Below are 21,362 nucleotides of genomic sequence, written 5' to 3'. Positions count from 1 at the left end.
TATGAGCAAAAAGTACTGCTGAAATATGATTGGATTATGTCCATTGTGTGAGACATGACAGGTTTACAGAATATTGTTCATTGTTAAAATTTACACAGACAGATGGGAATGTATGGCTTGAAATCATTTTCACTCGATTATCATTTGATTAACTTGCAGGAACTCATTTGATATGTGGCTAACACTGTTTAAATAAAGCCATCATTACAAAGTTATATTTTAAATAAAGAATAAGAATCCTAATAGTAATTCTTGTAAAAAATTAATAAATCTCTTCTAAGATGTTTAAAATATGTAAGTCCCAACAGAGAAAAAAACAGCATATTTCCAATAGGACCGTGAAAATCCTACAAGAACAGAACCATTTGTCTTATAAAGGGGATAAAAAGTCTAATAGGATTTTGAATTTTTTTTTTAGGAATCCTGGGGTATTTTATTGTAACCAACAGGAAAAACTAATTTTTAACAGGATTGAGAAAATCCTATAAGAAGCAAACATTTTTCTTAGAAACGGGATAAAAAGTCATGTAGGATTTTTAGAAATGTATGGGAATCCTAAAGGACTGTATTGGATAAGACGAAGATCCTGGAGGACGTTTTAATAGTTGTATTTTTACTTGATTTTTTAAAGCTACTTTTACTATTACTATTTGTATTAAATCTTTATTCTTATATTCAATCTTATATTACAGTAATGATTTTATTTCTTTCCTCTTTCTTTTCTGTTCTTTTTTTAAAACATTGCTTTAAGCTCCCTTTAGTTCCTTTTATTTGAAGCACTTGGTGCATACATCTTTTTGTTGTAAAGCACTTTGGGCTGTATTTATTGTATGAAAGGTGCCATGCAAGTAGAGTCCTTTTTCTCTTGTAATACATCCATGGTCCAATACCAAAAGACACTTACTGGTTTTAAACTTATCAGACAATTATCTGTTGTGTAACCAACTAACCTACAATGCATGACCTATTCTTCAATAAAGAACACGTGTTCAGTTTAAATATAAAGAAATATTGATGTCTTACATGACATTTGATCGGCCCTGTCTCCGCTCCACTAGGGGGCGGTGTTGTGTCGTGAAGCTGCGGTGCAACCTCACAAGAAGAAAACATAGCAGCAGATGAGCTAATGCTAATAAGCATCCGTCAAATACCTGTGGTCAGTTAGCCATGTAGCTATCTAAATAAACCGCCCAAGTCAAGAAGCTAACGGGGTGTTGATATAGACCATATAGGCTCCGTATAGACTCCCATTAACGGATCTGACCACGCATCTAACACAAACAGCAAGGTGAGTCGCACGACAGTGTAGCTAGCTGGTCGTATTTGCCTGCTAATTATCTATGTTATGTTGGCTAAGCTAACGCTAGCTAGGCTAACAGAAACTAGGATTATTTTGACCAGATACTGTAGGCTAAATAGAAAGACTGTCAAAGTTACAATGTACTATTATCTTAGGGAAGCTTTTTTGGTCGCTACAGCTATTATTTCCATATAAATAATCATACATTGAAGACAGCCGTAAAGGCCCCATAGCTAAGATTACATGTAAACAAAAGGCGGTGATGAGCAGCCTCATCCCTCCTCTGACTTGCAGAGGCAAAAACACAAACTAACTAAAACGGATCACACGCGGAGCTGTAAAGCGACATTGAGAATGAAAGAGATAGATTTGATATGTATTTTGTCTGTTCATAACTTTGACTTTATCTGACACACTGTCATTAAGATACTTAGTGCCCAGAGATGACATATGATTAGTAAACACTGGTCAACATAGGCAGACGGATTCCAGGTTTTTCCTTAATTTAGCACTGACAGGCCAAGCTAATTAAACTATGTGTCATTGTGGCGTGTCCCTGAAACCAATGGTACCCCTTACCTGCCTCAGCTAGATATTACAGGACTGTAATTAATGCGAGCAACATGAAACATGCCTAAGCTCATGTTCTCACGTGGATTTAAACACCCTAATAAGACAGACAAAGTGTTAAGTTAAAGGTTCATAAATGTGAGAGACAGAAAATAATAGCTAAAAACTTATTTCCTGATATGTGTCATGTTGTGACTGAACAGATGCAGGCAGGTGACCCTGTGGTTGGTGCACCGATGGGAGTAGCTGGTGCTCAGAGCCGATCAGAGGACGAAGAGTCACTCGGAGTAAAAGATGTGAAAAGGACAGCGACACAAGCATTTGGCAGTGGTGTCCCCAAACGCAGAAGTTCCTCAAGGTTTGATTTATTCTGTTGTGCAATGTAATGGTTCAGTTGTATACGAGCATAGTCAACATGCTTTTTGGCTATAAATGGGAATATAGATGTGTTGCTGACTGCATGTGATGTAGTGTTGCTGTTGTGTGTATGTTGAGGATTTAAAGAATGAAGAATTGCTATGTAAATGTCGCCAAAATAATGTCCTCAGGTCAATAAAGAGGAAGAAGTTTGATGACGAGCTGGTGGAAAGCAGCCTTGTCAAGTCATCCAGTAGAGTTAAAGGTCCTCCCGTCATCGAGCCTGTCCGCTGTTCGGGGAGCGAGCCTTCATCCAGTGAGAGAAAAAAGGTACATAAGGCCATAAAAGAGTCCCACAGAAAAGCACAACTGAGATAAAGCTTGCATGAGATTGATGGAAGATTTAATTTTTTGGGCTTTCATGCGACCCTTTCAGGTGGCGAAATCAGGAACAGCTCTACCACCGCCACTTACAATGGTGATAAACCCTGCACCTATCACCAAAAGAGTGAAAAAAAGCAAGCAGCCTCTACATATTACCAAAGACTTGGGCCGGTGGAAACCTACTGATGATCTGTTGCTCATAAATGCAGTGTTGCAGGTGAGTAGCACCAGCTTAACGTCGGATGTTGGAAGTTGGATGTCATTCAGGAATCACTTGGCGCTTTTCCACTAAACAGTTCTAGCACTACTCGACTTGACTCGACTAGTTGTTTTTTTTGCGTTTCCACAAGGGATAGTACCTGGTACTTTTTTAGTAACCGGCTCTGCTGAGGTTCCAAGCGAGCCAAGCCGATACTAAATGTGATGTCACTGGAAGAGTCATGAGCCGTCCCACACAAGAATCACACCCGGCATTTTTAATACCAGCAACAGCGTTACAGTCATACGGCTCAAGTTTGTTGCTTTGTGTGTGACAGAAAGCCACATACAGCAGCAAGTACACCACTGCCTCCATGTCCTCCATTGTTTATGTGTTTGTGTCGCGTATAAAACGAAGTGACGGCAGTTTCACGGAGCCGCGCTATGATGACCCCGCCCACGTTGAGTAGGTACTTTTTTGGAATGGAAAAGGTCGTTCCTGGAACCGTGTCGAGTTGAGCCGAGTAGTGCTAGAACTCTATAGTGGAAAAGCGCCAACTGCGATTAGTGTCACAGTCATGTGTCTTTGTACTATCTTGTGAAATCTTGTGTTTGTCTCTAGACCACAGACCTAACCTCTGTTCATTTGGGGGTCAAGTTCAGCTGTCGTTTCACTTTGCGGGAAATTAAAGAGAGGTGGTACGCTCTCCTCTACGATCCTGTCATCTCAAAGTAAGATACCATGGCAGCAACTTTACCTTCCCCCACTTTTTAAAATATGTTTCTCTTTTTGTTTACACCTTTCCCCTTAGAGTTTTCTCTCAGTCAAGTTCTGTCTGTTGTCTGTCTGGTTAGGCTGGCGTGGCAGGCTATGCGGCAGCTTCATCCGGAAGCCATTGCAGCAATCCAAAGCAAAGCTCTCTTCAGCCAGGCTGAGGAGGCACTGCTGGCCAAGATTGGTTCAGTAAGTGAAATTGTTTCTTTAGTTTAGCTGATGTGCACCAATCAAATAGTGTCTGAGATGTAATTCAAAAGTTAGCTGTTGTTTTATTTCAGAATACAGCGTACCTTTGATTCCTGCATTTTGAATTCACATGAGGCTTTGCATTATGTTTGTCATTAAACAGACTAGTCAGCCCAAACTGGACGTGTTCCAGGAGCTCCTGAGCAAACACCCCAGTGTCTTTCACCAATCTCGCACCCCAAAAAGTCTGTTGGTACACTGGCAGCTTCTAAAGCAGTATTACCTGCTGGATGACCAGAGTGGTGAGTGCAGTTACAGTGTTTGGCACCTGATGTGGCAACCCTACTTTGCAAAATAGTTTATTGAAGAACATTTAATTTAACACTTGAATATCCTAAATTAGTGTAATAAAAACAAAAATTGTATTGTTATACTTGCCCACTTTAACTCAAATACAAATTTGGTGAAGTGTAAACTTTTGTCAGTAGTCACTTTGAAATCCGATACAGTACACTACATTATGAAATGAACTAATCTCACACCAGACTCTTCTTCATGTCTAACTGAAATAAACACTAGTAAGGGTGTGTTCTGACAGAAGTACATGCAAACATTTAAAAACAAACAAACCAAATCATTTTACCTAAACAGACAGAGTTAACTACATAATAACTGTAAGGGTTTTTTCCCCCTTAAAGCACAACCACACTTTTTCACTCTTTATTAGGATCTTAGCATGGCAAAACTTGTAGGAACTATTTTATTTTCATATAATGTAATAATGTAAGGCATCTTTAAATAAAATAAAAATATAAATTCTTGAGCACTAAATATCCAATATGCCTCCCTCAATCACCTGTTATTGATGCCACCTAATATTTGCAGTATTCAGAGCAGACCAAATCGTACTCTTATCAATAATTATAGAAAATACGGGAAAATAGTTTGTCAACATCTTTTAATAGAGGCCAGTTGTGATGGAAATGACATGACTCTTTATTGAATAATCACATTAATGAAGTGAAGAGCTCTATACTCAGTATTCTGTTGTTTTTTTTGTTTGTTACAGTCCAGCCTCTCCCTAAAGGTGACCAAGTCCTGAACTTCTCTGATGCTGAGCAGATGGTTGATGATGTAAAGTTAAAGTAAGACAGTCTTTCACATTACAGTATTCATATAAGATTTCAGTTTGTTGTAAAAGAGTCCACCTTCTTTCTAGAGTATTATGTGTCCATCAGTTTTTAATGCTGATCCCTTTTTTGTGTTTCCTTAAACACAGGGAGAGCAGAGACGAAGTTTTGGAACATGGTAAGAAATTTCATTTGAAAGACACAAGTTGTTATTCAGCTTCATTACTTGAAGATTTGTGACAAAGCTGACACTACAGTGAGGTTTAGTTAAGGTTCAAGTTGTTTGTTATTATAGCCAGAAATGTCCAAATGGATTTTCCTGTTGCTGTACACACAGATTTAAATCTTTAATCATCTTGATATTGTTTTCATAAATGTATTTACTCTTGATTTTCTATCTCTGCAGAGCTGATGATTTCTGATCGTCACCAAAAAAGGGAGATCAGACAGTTAGAGCAGGAGCTGCCACGTTGGCAGGTCCTTGTGGACAGTATCACAGGTATACAAGCTTTCACTCACCGAGTATAAGCAGATCATTTTAGTCTTGTCAGTTTGGTGTAACTTATTTATGTTCATGTCTTTGTCACCAGGGATGAGTATGCCCGACTTTGACAACCAGACACTGGCGGCGCTACGAGGGCGAATGGTACGCTACCTCATGAGATCACGAGAGGTAAGTCATTGTTTGTTCATAAATACATTACGTCAGATTTTAGTATGATGCTAATTGTCTTTTTCTTCATGTTCACACAGATAACATTGGGCAGGGCGACCAAGGACAAACAGATAGATGTAGATCTGTCACTAGAGGGACCTGCATGGAAAATATCAAGAAAACAAGGTGAATAAACTTCAACATTTTCAGGCTGTGACAGCAAAGTTAAAATCATTTGTTATTAGTTAGAATCAGGATCTAGAACCTCTGCTGTAGTTCCTGGCCCACCAAAGGTCCCAGGTCTGGGAATTATACATTCCAAGAAGTTAATTATTCAACAGTTGATGTTTAATTCATTCTTTTGTACATCGGGAAAGTCGGTCAAAGATCTTTTCTCAGGTATATGCCGGCAGGTGGAATGAACATCTTTATGTACAAAAGGCAGATTCACAGTGATCAATCATCACAAACATTTCATTAGCAGCAATAAGCTACACCTTGTGGCTACACCTTGTGGCTACACCTTGTGACTACACCTTGTGACTCAGGGTGAATTCCTACGGTTGGTCACATTAAGTAATAGTTTATCATTCAAACCCCTCCCTTGGGCAGGCACAGTCTTTCTATACCAGTGAAACGAAGTGTTGATGGTAGATAATCCCGATCATTCCTACAGGTTGAACTTTTATGTTCACTGATCCTCTGTTTAAATCGTCTAGACGTTTTGCCTACACACTGTACATCAAGCAGTCATATCTGTGGGGGTTACATCAAACAGAGTGTCACAATCATGCAGAATGTGCCAGGCAGGGCATTTGATAAGATTTGATTGACTGTGAACCCACTGAGATTTTGATTCAAACATTGCTGACTCCTGATAAGTGCATAGAAGAATGTGACGTCACCTTGTTCCAACTTAGCCCACCTCAAATAAAACTGAAGAGCATATGGACAAAAAAAAATCAAATGAAATGTGAATTAACCAAAACTTCTCAGTTTTTGGCAGAAAAGATTGTGTACATGTAGGATTCTAGTCAGATTATACAGTCGGATTAGGAACACGAAGCTGCAGACAATAAACTCAACAATCAACCATATTAATGTTTTTTTATGTATTGATGTTTCCAGGAATTATTAAACTGAAGAATAATGGTGATTTCTTCATCGCCAATGAGGGCAGACGACCCATCTACATTGATGGCAGACCGGTTCTGTCGGGCAACAAGTGGAAGCTCAACAACAACTCAGTGGTGGAGGTATGTGGATATGATTTAAATCTGTAGCGGTCATGATATATTTGATGGATACTGAGTGAAACGTGGCTCTAACTGACCATATCTGTCCCTACAGATTGCAGGCCTTCGCTTCGTCTTTTTAATTAACCTGGAACTCATCTCACTAATAAAAGCTGAAGCAGCCAAGATGACGCAGCAGTGAACGTCCGCCATCCAGCAGGAGAATCCACATGAAGGACGTACTGGCAGGCATATGGATCCAGTCTGTCCCTCTGTGTAGAACAGTGGTTAACAGATGCTCATTTCTAGCACAGTAGTGCTACCAAGAATCAGACTGACAACGGATATGTTAACATGAAATGTGAATTTTAAACAGGCTGCAGCTAAATCCTGGAGCAAGATGGTGTGACAGGTTTAGGTGATGTTTGGACATTTTCCATGTTGTAATGTAGACACTCTCATGGTAGAGCCTTGTTTTTCCACTTTTTTCAGAATATTGTATTTAAATTCTGTAGTAAAGCTTTTTCAAAATATTAAACTTGTATACACATGAGATTCTGAAATTGTCTTTACAGTCCTATTAACTCTTGACACCTTAAGTTTAACATATTAACAAAGAACTGTGAGAAACAGTACATCGTTGCATTTGGGAGGGATTCAGTGATCTACAGCATGTTACTTTTAAACAGTTACTGCAAAACTAGTGACCTACACAGACTTTACACTCATATGGGTGTCAAAATGAAGTCTACGTGGCTTTCTGTTGCTAAATCTGAAGATTAATGATCTTTATATGATCTGAAATAATTTTTTGATCAGTAAAAAATCAGAAAATTACGAAAAGACCAGTTTATCTGAGCACCAATGAGGGATACATGTAAAATATTCACCTCATGATTGACTCAAATCCTGAAAAGTTCAAGGGAATTTTGGAATAGCAGAGTATGTTAAGTGCTTCAAGATCCTGTAATAAGAAGTCAGTGAAAGTCTCTTTAACTTTATCAATAAAATGTAAAAAAAAAAAAAAAAAATAGTGATGCATCAACTACATTTGAACAGGTTTCACCAAACTGAAGCTGGAGTTAATGGTTCAGTTTCCTATCAAGCTGAGGATGGGGTGACTACTGAGGAATACATTTATGTCTATTTCTGACTTGCTCCAGTATATGTTTTATTATGAAACACTGAAGTATATAATCCAGCCTGTGGGCTTTTTGATGCAATCAGATGAAACAACCTGCAATCTGTCTTTCACTGAATTGTTCATCACTCTGTGTCTGCAGCCTGTGGCAGACTTGTGATCTGAAACAACTGTATTGTTGATTGTATAGGCATTACCAGCAGGTAGTGCTAGAGAGAACAGCAGTGACAGACCACAGGGGCAATATTGTAGGTTTTATTCTGAGAAATGTCATTTCAAGGTAACTGGTTACACAGATAGAGAAAACTACAAAGCCATACAACAATATATGCAAAAACAATCATCAGAAACATAGCATTAAATGTATTTTTATTCCGCTGCACAGCAAAAAATCTTACTGCTTGCATACTTTCATAGATTGCACCCAACTGCACAACCTACACACAATATCATTACTTAAATATTTATTTTAATTGTGTATTTAGTTACAGTGTGGCCTACCCGTGACTTTCTTTTTGTATGTGGAAATGTAATGTCTGTCCTGTACCCAGGGGCGCTGCCAGGGATTTTGGGCCCCATGAAAAGATATCACATTGGGCCCCAACACCAACCATGTAGAAATACTGTAACCACACCTCTACCTGAGAACACTTATAGTTTATAGTTCTTATAGTCCAATACTAGCTATACAATCTTTACTGACACTGAGCTGTGAAAATAGGAGACTGAACCATTTCATGTAGATAAAGGGGGGTGTATGGGTAATATAGAGGCTTTGGATGGTTACTTTTTGCCAGAAATAAGAAAAATGAAGTTTAATTAAGTGCTTTGTAAATCAAATATTTTATTATTGTCTATTAATGATAAGAACTTATTACACATTTTTAAAGGTCCCTGTCAATCACAGGCCCTTAGAATCATCCTAACCTGTCACCCCCTTATAGCGCCTCTGCCTGTACTGTACTGTGGTGGGTAAAAGGAATTGCTTTGTCTAAAATGTTTCAATTAGCAACAGGATGTTCTGGTCCATTTACAAAGTGTACTCTACTAACCTGAGGGTGTGAGAGGGCAGCGAGGACTGTGGACAACTTGAACACCATGAACCTGGATTACCTGAAAAATGATATGTGCATGTACGAAGAAAAATATTCCTGTGGCTGAATCCTAACACGAGCATACAAGTGCACCATGGGGTCTGGAAAATGTCATCAAAACACAGGCAGTCCAGTCCAGTGAATCAGTTGTTACTATAGCAACTTAATCCTAAGTACGTGCCTCAGGTTATGTTTTGACTGCATTCCCCAAACATGGTTAAGCTCACACTGGGACAGTTTAAACATGGGAAAAAAGGAAAGCCCCAGCCATATTTTACACAACAGGGGCCAAATCCAGACACATCATGACTATGAGTGATTTAAGGTTACCAGCTTTTCAGCAAGGAAACACCTAAAAAATGTTGCATTGGGAGAAAGAAAAAAATTAAAATGCTGTGGTACCACATGGTTTAGTGTCTGAACTAGCAGTTGTTTGCTGAATTTGCAGAAATCCTATTGTGTCAGTTGTCCTGTAGTTTCTGTTGGGTTGGTGGCACACAGAAAATCAGGTGGAATTTGAGTGTGAAATATCTTCATGGTGTGAGTCTTCATCTCTTCCTTTTTGATACTAATTACTGCACAGCAAAAAGAGAATAGAAAAAGAAGTGTTTCTGATACCTGCCACAACCATTTAAAGGATGGAAAAGACTGTTTTAAAGAGGAAAAAATATCAAATTAATATAATTTTTAATCTACTTTTAGGTTTTAGTCAAATGTGCATCATGTAACATCAAGGAATCACTGCTGCATTGCATTTTATGAACAAAGGTGTATTTACTATTAAGAAAAACAAGATTATCATTGAGAAGACTGACACTGGTTGCATTATACATTGAGATGATGAAACTATGTTGGATTATTTACTGTTCTTTTGGTGGAAACTGAGCTAAAGATAAAGAGATTGCTGCTGGAAATGTCTAAAAGCTGATTCTTATTGTCTTAAGGATAAAAAAAGAGTTAACAAATGCACATATGGTCAATCCATGGAGGCAGAAATGGGACAAGTGGCAACATGTGAATGGAAGCAGTTTATGGGAAATGTAGACTTAATTTGAGAAACAGTGAGTCAAAATCAGGTTCAATTCCAAGTTAGGTTTGCATATATAAAAAATTTGCCTCAGTTTTGTAGTCTATAAAAATCAAGATATTTGAAAAAAGAAAATCAAGTGATCATACATAATATAGAATATTATTATTATTATTATTATATTATTATGAAAAGCTGTTACAAGATTAAATTGAAGGAAAAAAAGGTTGACCAGCATTTGATTGTGAAAATGCTCATAGTGTAAATAGTATATGCAGTGTGTTAATGTACTGCACCAAGTTAGATGTGATGAATGAAAATATAAATGGGCAAATGTTAGATTATAAGATTTACATTAATAAAACGTGTAGTGTCCATGGGTGGGTGAACAGTCTGCGTAGGTGGGGGTCCTTGCCTTGTTGATGAGACCACCTGTAGTCCAGCTGTGAGATACAGACTTAATCTACATCTTTCCCACCAAGCATCACAATAAAAAAGCTATTTGATATTTATATTATTACTGCTTATTTGATGCTGTTGTTATTGCCAAACACATATCCATTTTTTTATTTTCAATCATGGCAGCAAGTCACATCTAACTAACTATATCATGGTCAAACTGCAATAATTTGACACCATAGCAACAGGCCTTCAAGTGAAGCATTAAAGTTTCCTGATAAACACATACTCATTGACTCCTGTTGATGGTGACAAATGTTTCTGTTGAGCTTCTGTTTTTTTACACAGTCAGTACAACACTACACAATACTCTGTTGACAATGTTGGGCTTTATTCAAACTTTTAATCCCTTTGCCCTCCTGCATGTCTCTGTTTGTTTACCATGTAAATTTAGGTGCGTTCAGGGTGTGCTCGTAAAGTGTGATGACTGGAAGCGATAAGGACATGAAGAATCAGTGTACAGGAGCAAGTCTAAACTAACCTGCTGTAAAGCCTCTGGCACATTCTTTGATTGGTGCACAGTCCCAAACATATTCAATAAAATTACCAGACGGGCCCCTGAAGCCACCTGTGCATGGAGACAATGGTAACACTTTCTATTAAGCCTTTAATTTGATTTAATGATGATGACTGACTTGCTAAAGTATTGCAGTAAAAGTAGTAGTTTGGTCAGTGTGTGCATCAGTGTGTAGCAGCATGTTACTGTTGTAGCTGCTGGAGGTGGAGCTAGTTTAACCTACTTTATACACAGTTAGCTGGTTTAGTTCAGTGGTTCCCAACCTAGGGGTCGGGCCCTTCAACAGGGTCACCAGAACAATCTGAGGGGTGGCAAAACGATTAATTGGAGAGGAAAGATGAAAAACAAAGTTATGATACACAAATGTTTTCAGTTTTTGGACTTTTTCTCTAATCTTTGATTTTTGCTGAAATATTGGATCATTTGAACATTTATTGAAATGAAACCATGTGAGAAGTTTAGAGGGAAATACAACTATTTAGCGGTGGTTAGTGTTACTTTTCTCCTACAGGGGCAGGATTTGTTTTCTTTTTAATTATTAATCTTTATTGTGCTCTTGCCTTGACATCCGGTCTTAGAATAAGACAAAACGGGTCATTTTTTGTTTCTGTTTGCCAGTGGTTTTATTTTTTTTTAATTATTCTAAATACAAAAACAAAACAAAAAATTGAAAAAAATTATGCTCATCCCTTATTGACCAGGAAAAAGAAAAAAACAGCTCGTTTTTCAATTTCACCTTTTGTAGGCTATTTCAAAACTAAAATCAAATAACCATTTTTTGTTTTTCAGTAGCCTACTAAATTAAATGAATGACCAAAAGATACAAGTACCTCAAAACTGTACTAAAGTAAATAGTACTTAGTTTGAATAGCCATACTCCCACAGTGTTCATCTATAGGCCTACACCAATGTCTAAAATGTTGTCCTACTTTGACTCTGTTATCTTGGTGGGTGGCAGCTCGGTCGCCTACCGCAATGAAGTTAGTTTTAAGTTGGATATTTACCCACGGTGGCTCGCCTCAGACGTTTTTTTTTTTTTTTTTGGCTCGCCTCAGATGTAGGGAGTGTTGCAGATGACCAGTGAATACTATTTGTCTTCTTGAACGTTGCTCAGTCTGTGTTACGTTTCAGAGCAACGTAGTAAGTTTGTTTCGGCTCATCACCAGGGAGGGCATTTGTGTGTAAACCTGTCCATCCATGGTCCAAGCAGGCGACTGACACAACCAGAGTGAGTGTTGCTTTGTCCGGGAGAAGGACCTGAAGCTTAAAGTCATGTGTATTGTGTTTATGAACATGTTATATGTGTGCAGCTGTGTGAAGCCGGGCGGGCTAATCTCAGCCTGCTAACCGGACTGTTAGCTAAGTTAACGCCGTCAGCTTCATATAAAGGTTATTGCCACGATAATTAAAATGTGTGGCCGCTGTTACACCATTTGAACTGACTAGCTTATTATATAGCTATTATATTTATTTTAGTGTCTGCCGTGTTACTTGTACCAACATGAGGCTAAATGAACATACCGCTAGTTTCTCCTGCTGTCAGCCTCTCAGTAGTGAAGTTGACATGTGTGTAAATATCCGACCTACACAATCAAGTTTACTGTAAATTATTCTTGTTTATATGATAAATATTACTGTCAGAGGACTTGCATCAAATACTGTTGCACTTCTTCCAGGTATAAAATATGACGATGAATGCAAAGTGTATCTATAAACAGCTTAGTGTGTTGTTTTAAATCTACACACACACACACACACACACACACACTTACACGAATAAATTTAACAGCATGTAAATTAGGAGGGAATTTGGAAGGTTGTCCAATATCCAGACAGTTTGTCGTCAGTAAACTTGCAGTTTAGGAAGTCCGTAGTTGTTCAATCCCTGAGAAGTCCAGTTTTTTTAAAAAGTGTTTTTCCCCTCACTCAGCCCTTGTTGCGCAACACAAACAGGTGTTTTTTTTAATTCAAATATGGGAGCTCTGTATCTCTCAAACTTTTCCACTTCATATCTTAAATGTAACACTCCTTAACTTAATTGATCAAGAGAAATGTAAATGTGCCAGGGTCTGTCAATTATCAATCAGATAAGAGGGACTGCAGATAAAGAAAATCTTTGCTCTTGCCACATAAATATATTTCACATACTTCATTTCTTTCTTTCTTGTCTGTATTTCCTTTGCACAGTCAATATTTCATTTCAAGTTGTATATCTGATTTCAAAACCATTACTATTCTATTCTGTTGACACTGTTTTAGTTCAGTTATAGTAACATTATCATTCTTCTTTATGAAAGAATGCCTTTTCTCTCACTGTGAACACAGCAAGATTCATTAAAACAAGGAGGAGAGGACTGCTTTCCCTTCAGTAATAGCAGAGTTTAAGTGGCGCTCTTCTAGCTGCTTGCTTGCTGGCTGGCTTGTTGACTGGCTTGCTGGCTGGCCTGCTGGCTTGCTGCCTCAGTGAAAGTTGGAGATAACCCCCAAGTACACGTAATCGCAGTAGCCACTGTTAATAGTGATAAGGCAGGTGTAATTGATTGATAAAGCTCCTTTCTTCTGCGTGCTACCGGTTGTTTTATGAGTGGTATAATAAACATAGTAATATTGACTTATTCTTCTTTTTTTATTTTATTTCTTAAAATAGCCTTATCATTTTTTGCCTTTTTAATTTTAGTCCAAACTTCCAATTAATAGTAAATAAGTTTAAATGTCTTTCCAGTCACAGGTCTTTCCTCATGAAGTTAAAGACAAATATGTTTATCTAGAGCTGAGAGACATTCAGTCCACTCCTTTATTCAGACTGGAGCCTTTACTGAGTCATGTCCTGCATCTTTATTGTTGAAATGTCAAGTCTTGGTCAACAGAAGAAGATAAATTGCATTTTCCAATTTAATGGTGATAAGTTTCGGGTAGTTATTTAATCCTGTGCTGTGTTTACATACATTAACCTTTCTGTGGTCAGGAGAGTGAACAGGGTTGAGCCCTCCTCCTTGTCTCTGTTCACTCCCCCTCAGCTGGTTGGCTCCTTTTGAAAATTGAAGTAACTGCTGGTTGGTCAGTTTAGTAGGAGTCAATAGGTTTAAAGGTTCAGTTGGCCATTTTAATGAGACTATAAAGGGACTATAAACATAGAGTATGTTTGGTGAGTTGTGCTGAAAAAGATAAAACGAAGCAGTTATTTCACCGTACAAAATGTGTGTGAAGTGTAAAATTATGCACACAGCAGCATTTTTTGTTGTTACCAGATAAAGATACCAGATTAGTCTGAGTGAAAAAAATAGCATTTACCACCATCCAAGTGCTGATGAATGGACACTTTTCTGATAATGAATCTAGCAGCTTCTCAAGCCTGAGGATAGTTGTTAATATCATGCCAGTATTTGGTTTCCTATTGAGTGGCATAAGCATAACTTAAATCTGTCCATGGTTAGTAATGCAGAGGTCAAGCAGAGCAGATATAGCGACTATCCTGGCAACCAGTTAGCCTCGGCTGGGTGTGGGATGGGACTTGTTTTTAACACGCTTAGCTGAATGAATGAATGAATGAATGAATGAATGAATGGAGGAATGAATGAATGTCCACAGCGACGTCCACAGTGGGGTGAGGTTCCATTTATTACAGTCACATTCAAAGCAGGTTTACATCATGGCAAAAGGTTTTATGAAGTGATCTGACTAATTGTAATGGTTCTGGCTGGTAGAAAATGGTGTCTTAGGGAGCGGTAAAAACCGTGCGCCGGTACACCTGTACACCTGAGCCTTAAAACTAATTGCTCCCATCATGACGCAGACCCAAACCACCACCCTAATCTGCACTGTCACCCAGTGACAACTAGAAAATAAACAAACAAACAGACTGGAAATAAGCAGATAATCGATTAATCATTTATCAGTTCATTAGTGGAAGATGTTTGAAAATAGGAAGTTGTGATTTGCCTTTTTTTCTCTATTTTTGCCAGACCAAACTATTTAAATCTGAGTTTACCAAATTATATTTGACCATGTTTTTGTTAATATTTTAAATCAAAAGAAGGATGTTCGCTAACTTTCCTTAATTCATTGTCTCCACAGAATATCAGTGCAATGCTGCTTCTCAGACGCTGCCAAAGCCTAACTCGATTTGGCCCCCTCAAGTCCCAAAGGTACAGTATTACATCAGTATTTGTCAAAGATTATGGACCGGCACCAATTACAGGTCTGACCTTCATAAAGGATACCAAAAGTTTAGAGTTTGTTAATAGAATATTGTGTACAATAAACTAACTAGTGGTGTTCATCACTCTATATTTTATTTTACAGTCTGTGAATACCTCAGAATAGTATAATTATACATGCATATGAACATATAACACTGTACACAGTTGTACACTCAATACCTATATATAAATAATGAGTTTGTCTTGATATGCATAGAAGTTAGATTTCCATTGTTTTCAATGAAAACTTTTCATTTCTTAGACATCAGGTGACACCTGTCGTGGCACCGTGTGCGGTTCGTCTCTGGAGCGGCAGCAGTGATGACCAGAGATCGCACCAGCATGCTCACAGTTCCAGCTGGAGGCATGGCCTGGCGGGACTGCTGGCTGGTACAGGAGCTGTATTGGCTTATGTCCTCCACCACCACAAGGTTAGGAGGCCAAGAGATCTGTAAAGACTGTAGATGTTAACCTTTTGGTTTTTCTCATATGGCAAAATGATGTCAAAACAAGCAATTTAAAGACATTAATTTAACAATGTTCTTGAAATCTTATTGACCAAACAATTAATAAAATACTATAAGTGATCAGTAATTACTATCGACGAAATCAGGTTACAGTCCACCAGCTACAATCCTTTACCAGATAGTTCTTTATTGCCACCAAATAAATCCCTCGCTCATTTTGAAAGTAAATGGCAGCAGTGGAAATGAGCTTTGTCTGACAGATGTGTTGTCATCAATGAAGAATAATGTGCTGATCTAGAGCAGCATCATTTAAGTGTACTGTATGTTACAGTTTCAATGGTAAAAGTAGGCGATTATGCAGTACGATTTAAAGTTCAGTAACATTTCATTGAAGCAGGAAGAATTTATAGTGTTATAGTGCTATCAGTCACACACCCTTTTTATGTTTTTTTGGAAACAGTTACCAGATGTTACAATGACCTATCATATCTGCTGGTGCACACTTGGCAGCTCATTTGTCAGTTTTCACTCCCACATTTTGCGTGACTCAACATGTGCACTCATCCTCAGCTGAGCTGAGCTGAGTATACTGCCTGATCTCTTCAGCAGAGGGAAGAAGAGTTGCAGGAAGTGCAAACGTTCAAACCGCTGACTATAAAAGCAGAAATGCTGTAGTAACATCCTGTTTAGGTCATTGTGTTACTTTTCACATTTGTTAAACTAATTGAAGTCAACTCAAAACTGAAATTTATGTTCTTGCACCTGAAAGTGATGGACTAGATTATTCATTTATTTAAAAATCAGCACAGTAAGAGCAATAAGGGCAAAGTTCTCCTATCAGAGACTTTACTACCATATAAGTTATGTGAGTTCATCCGTACAGCTCTTACACGTACATTAAGAAAACTTTAACCTCTCTGAGCACCAGAGCAGCTCTTCCATATAAATGTGTGAACACAGTGATACTGCTAAATGTCTCTCTAAAGATTAACTACTTTCAGAAACAGTAGTAAGTCATGTATATGCTCCAACTTCTATGATCAAACACAGGTAATTGACAATTGAAAGAGGTTTAAAAATCAGTAACAACCTAGAACATGCTGCTGCTGCTGTTTTTACAGCATGTGTCATTTGCGCAATTACAATCATAAAACTGATGTTGCCTCTCATCTCTCCCGTGCAGGCTCAGCAGGCCGACACATCTCAAACCACAGACAAGACATCTACTCTTCCCATTTTCAGCCAGGCAGAAGTCACAAAGCACCGCTCTCTGGAAGACGGTGTGTGGGTGACTTACAAAGGCAGCGTCTATGACATCACTGAGTTTGTTACCATGCACCCAGGTGGGGATAAAATCTTGTTGGCAGCGGGCGGGGCACTTGAACCCTTTTGGGCTCTGTATGCTGTACACAACCAGGAACATGTGCTGGAAATCCTCTCAGAATATAAGGTGGGAATATAAGAGTTGGTTTCTATTAATACTTCAAAAAACATTATTAAAAAATGTTCAAGTCCATCAAACAAGCTCTCAAAGAGAGAACATTCATGTCACTAGCTTCTTTACTGTCACACAAAAAATTGTATTTACTATGAAGCCAGTGAACTACAGGTAGAGTATAGTCTTTCAGATAAAAGGTTGCTTTTTCAGCAGACATGAACTGGTCTTGCAGGCGAAAAGTTTCCAAGTTTAGTCAAAGTAACCTTATGTGTAGACAGCTTAAACATTCGTCGACGCCATTTTATAACATTGCTTCACCTTGAGATTGCTATTGTGATGCTGTATTTGGACAACCAATCAAAGTCGAACCTGCAACAAAGGAGCGTGTTTGTTTCAAAGTTCAAGTGAGAGTTGATGGCAGTTAAAAGCTGTAATCTGCATATCCAGTAACAGCATTTCCTCACTCATCTTTTTAGAATGAAAGGCCATTAAATAATGTTTAATCGATATTACCACATGAGGGCTGTTGAATTTGATCCTGGGACAATCATGTCATTTATTTAGTCTGTCATGTATTTGGTCTCTGAGGATACATATGAAATGGTCTACTGCATAGTCTGTTCCAAGGTAAAAATAATATCTGTTGACTAAGTACTGGCACTCCCTCAAGTGGCCAGTGAAAAAAATGCTCTGTAGCTGCCAACAGAACAGAAGAGCATTTATTGTACAATATAACACCTTTCAGACAGGGGAGCATGAATTGGTATGCAGCAAAGGAAAGATATATTTGAGCTCATTTGAGACCAATAGAAATGTTTTGAATGAGATAGACCCATGTGGGCTAATAACACTTTTCTGTGTCTGTGGATAATAAAAGGTTGGTGAACTGAATGCAGAAGACCAGAAGAAGCAGCAGGCTATTAAATCATCCGACCCCTACTCCTCTGACCCTGAGCGTCACCCCGTACTGCGCATCAACAACCTCAAACCCTTCAATGCGGAGCCGCCACCTGAAATCCTTTCTGACAGCTACATCACCCCCTCTGCTTTCTTCTTCAAAAGGAACCACTTGCCAGTTCCTCAGGTGGACCCAGCGTCATATCAACTGCACGTAGAGGGACTGCCTGGAGGAGTGCTGACGCTGTCTTTAGAGGACTTGAAGACTCGATTCCCCAAGCACACTGTGACTGCCACGCTACAGTGTGCAGGTAACCGCCGTTCTGAGATGAATACGATCAAACTGGTGAAAGGACTGAACTGGGGCATCGCTGCCATCAGTAATGCCACATGGAGCGGTGCTAAGCTCAGAGATGTACTGCAGGCAGCTGGATACGGGCCAGAGGTGGCACAGTGGGCTCGCCACGTACAGTTTGAGGGGCTGGACAAAGATGTGACGGGGACGACTTACGGTGCCTCCATCCCTTTAAACAAGGCAGTTACTGAGGAAGGTGATGTGCTGCTGGCTTATGAAATGAATGGTCAGGAGCTTCCGGCTGACCATGGCTTCCCTGTCCGCGTTGTGGTACCGGGTATAGTGGGCGCACGCAATGTAAAGTGGCTGGGTAAGATCATAGTAAGTGCAGAGGAGAGCAGCAGCCACTGGCAGCAGAATGACTACAAGGGCTTCTCCCCTGGGACGGACTGGGACACGGTGGACTTTAAATCTGCTCCGGCAATCCAAGAGCTGCCCATTCAGTCAGCCATCACCACACCAGCAGATGGCGCTGTGGTGGACCGAAGTGACGAGGAGGTGACCGTGAAGGGTTATGCATGGAGTGGCGGAGGCCGAGAGGTGGTGCGTGTAGATGTTTCTCTGGATGGAGGGAAGACGTGGCACGTGGCCCAGCTGAGGAACAGCGATAAGGGACAAGCTCCTGGACCTACGCCACCAACGGGACGAGCTTGGGCCTGGAAGCTCTGGGAGTTGACAACGCCTCTTCCTCCCGAGGCTCAAGAGCTGGAGATCATCTGCAAGGCAGTTGACAACAGTTACAACATGCAGCCGGACACAGTTGCTCCCATCTGGAACCTGAGAGGAGTACTGAGTAACGCCTGGCACCGAGTGAAGGTGAAGATCAGAGAGGACGAGAGTGAGGAATAGACTCTGTGAGATGTGTCAATACACAAGAAACAAGATATTTATACAGTCTTGTTTCCTGAAAGAATTTCAGCAGTATCTAAAACAGTGTTGCTGAAGCCTGTAAATGATCAAACCAAAACATGTCCAGTTTTGTCAGATATAGATCCATATACACTTTTGTCTTAATTGAGAATGTGATTCAGATAATCCTGAATCTTTTTGATCTATAGGAAAGAAAACATTTATTTTTCTAATCATCCTTAATGCCGAAGATGTACGCACAGTTTATGAAAAGGGTTGAATTGTTCTTTGCGATTAACTTGCATCATAACTTAAAAGCCTCATTTTTATTAATATGATGGAATATGCAGAGAATGAAGTTAATTATGTAGTAACTGTATTTATAGTGAAGGCTGTTAGGGTTGCATGGAGTGTTTACTTGAGGGAACAACTGAAGTTTATCAAGAATGCAATTAATTGATTTTCAATGAAGACATTTGGGGGGTTGTTTATCTGCAGCTGTGCTTTTCTTAAAATTAACCTCTACAAGCCAGGAGATTTAATAATAAATAAAAAATAATAATTTTGCACAAGAAATTTGAGTCGCTTTAAGCTGTCAGATTTGAACTATGACCCTCAGGCTGTACTTCTCTCTGTTTCAAAGTTGATTTGAAGCACAAGACCTGACTATGATCTCTGTTGGAGATCTGCGTGCATATCAAACTACACTACAACACATTACAGATTTCTGGATTGATCTGATCTGTAACAAATGCTCTATTATCAGGCGAGTGTCAGGTAATGGAGAGTTTTCTGAGCTCAGCAGAAAAACTCTTAGAGGAATATAACAAGAGTGTATGTTAACTCCTATCAAGCAGACAAATGAATTTGTCAGGCCAGCTACAGTTAACCTTTATATACACGCTTTTGAAACTCATTTAAACTGCAGTGATCACACAGCTTTTCCAGAAGTAATCCTGCTGTTTTTCAGGGTCATATTCAGTTATATTAATGTTCAAATATACTGACAGTTGAATCTGCTGAATTCCTGTCATAGCAGTTAGCCCTGAGATTAACTTGGATTACACCATGTGTTGTATAAAATGTGCATTACCGTTGAAGATGATGAATAAACAACTCTAATTTTACACTTGAAATAAATGTGCTGAAACCACAAAAACTGATCATCAGCCATGTTTGCTTTCTTTGGATTCTTCACTGGTGAAGAGTCAGAGCCATGAAGCACATTTCTGAACAAGGAACTACACATGGGTGACAAATTAAATGAAAAACCGGTATAGGCCTGACTGCTTGACCCCTACAGTGAGGAGATCTGGTGGCTCTGTTATGCAGTGGGGTTCATTTTGCTGGCATGGTTTGAGTCCAGAGGGGCAGATCACTGCAAGTCAATACAAAGTTGTTTTATCCTATGATGAAACATTTTTATCCTTATGGGAGTGGTCCCTCTCAAGATGACAATGCTCCCATCCATAGGGCAAGACAGGTTACTGAATGGTTTTATGAGTTTACAAATGATTTGAATCATATGTTATGACCTTCACAGCCACCAGATCTCAACCTAATTGAACACCTATGAGATATTTTACCTGGTAGGTAGCGTTCCCAACCACCAGCATCAAAACATCAAATGAGGGAATATCTTTGGAAGAATGGTATTTATTCCTCTAGTAGAGTTCAGAGAAAAATCAATAACAAGGATCATTGAGGCTGTTCTGGAGGCATGTGTTGGCTCAACACCTTACTAAGACATTTTATGTTGGTTTTTCCTTTTATTTGTTACCTGTTTGATTTTGGTGTTGCTCAACTATTAACACATTGACATCGTAGCTGACAGCAGTTTTCCTAAGTTGATAGAAAAACATTTACTACAATTACTCTTGTTCAAAGGTGATTTTAATTATTCAAAATATAGCATGTAGAAATGTTTTCCAGTTTTCACATGCTAGTTAAAAAATAGGTGTGATGTCGTAGTTTTTGTTTAGACTTGAGAGTTGGAACATATGTAAGCACACTGACCTTATTATCTTGAAAGGAGAAAGTCCCCAGAGGTTGTAACAGCTTGAGTAATATACTGCGTAATCACTGTTGTTATGGGAACCACATGAACTCACTTTTTTTTGTAAACT

General features: G+C 38.9%; 2 protein-coding genes across 3 annotated transcripts; both read left to right on the top strand.

Annotated features, from left to right (window-relative positions):
* The first annotated feature begins 1,132 nt into the window (after window positions 1–1,132).
* On the top strand, window positions 1,133–7,346 carry mcrs1 (microspherule protein 1). 2 transcript variants are annotated; one of them, XM_053316597.1, is made up of 14 exons: window positions 1,133–1,288; window positions 2,074–2,228; window positions 2,419–2,557; window positions 2,664–2,828; window positions 3,432–3,541; window positions 3,665–3,773; window positions 3,937–4,075; window positions 4,861–4,918; window positions 5,053–5,081; window positions 5,310–5,402; window positions 5,494–5,576; window positions 5,657–5,744; window positions 6,687–6,814; window positions 6,909–7,346. In XM_053316597.1, exons 2-14 carry the CDS (start codon window positions 2,074–2,076, stop codon window positions 6,993–6,995), a joined length of 1,383 nt encoding a protein of 460 aa, XP_053172572.1. In that variant the 5' UTR covers window positions 1,133–1,288; the 3' UTR covers window positions 6,996–7,346. The 2 variants fall into 2 exon arrangements, with proteins under 2 accessions (XP_053172572.1, XP_053172571.1); XM_053316596.1 differs by having other exon boundaries at window positions 4,843–4,918.
* Window positions 7,347–12,129: 4,783 nt separating this feature from the next.
* suox (sulfite oxidase) lies at window positions 12,130–20,395 on the top strand. The gene is made up of 5 exons (XM_053316593.1): window positions 12,130–12,259; window positions 15,106–15,176; window positions 15,493–15,661; window positions 16,881–17,147; window positions 18,013–20,395. Exons 2-5 carry the CDS (start codon window positions 15,118–15,120, stop codon window positions 19,234–19,236), a joined length of 1,719 nt encoding a protein of 572 aa, XP_053172568.1. The 5' UTR covers window positions 12,130–12,259; window positions 15,106–15,117; the 3' UTR covers window positions 19,237–20,395.
* Window positions 20,396–21,362: the final 967 nt, after the last annotated feature.

This window comes from Scomber japonicus, chromosome 3, assembly GCF_027409825.1.
Source record: "Scomber japonicus isolate fScoJap1 chromosome 3, fScoJap1.pri, whole genome shotgun sequence".
NCBI lineage: Eukaryota > Metazoa > Chordata > Actinopteri > Scombriformes > Scombridae > Scomber > Scomber japonicus.
The sequence above is the reverse complement of the archived record's forward strand: the minus strand, read 5'-3'. Positions and strand labels throughout refer to the sequence as shown.

Bases quoted from the DNA above. Each gene is read 5' to 3' on its own strand.
- mcrs1 (XM_053316596.1), top strand. From the start codon at position 2,074: ATGCAGGCAGGTGACCCTGTGGTTGGTGCACCGATGGGAGTAGCTGGT. The intron at 3,774-3,936 runs GTAAGTGAAATT...GTCATTAAACAG, and splicing joins TGCTGGCCAAGATTGGTTCA to ACTAGTCAGCCCAAACTGGA. The intron at 5,082-5,309 runs GTAAGAAATTTC...CTATCTCTGCAG, and splicing joins AGACGAAGTTTTGGAACATG to AGCTGATGATTTCTGATCGT.
- suox (XM_053316593.1), top strand. From the start codon at position 15,118: ATGCTGCTTCTCAGACGCTGCCAAAGCCTAACTCGATTTGGCCCCCTC. The intron at 15,662-16,880 runs GTTAGGAGGCCA...TCTCCCGTGCAG, and splicing joins ATGTCCTCCACCACCACAAG to GCTCAGCAGGCCGACACATC. The intron at 17,148-18,012 runs GTGGGAATATAA...GGATAATAAAAG, and splicing joins AAATCCTCTCAGAATATAAG to GTTGGTGAACTGAATGCAGA.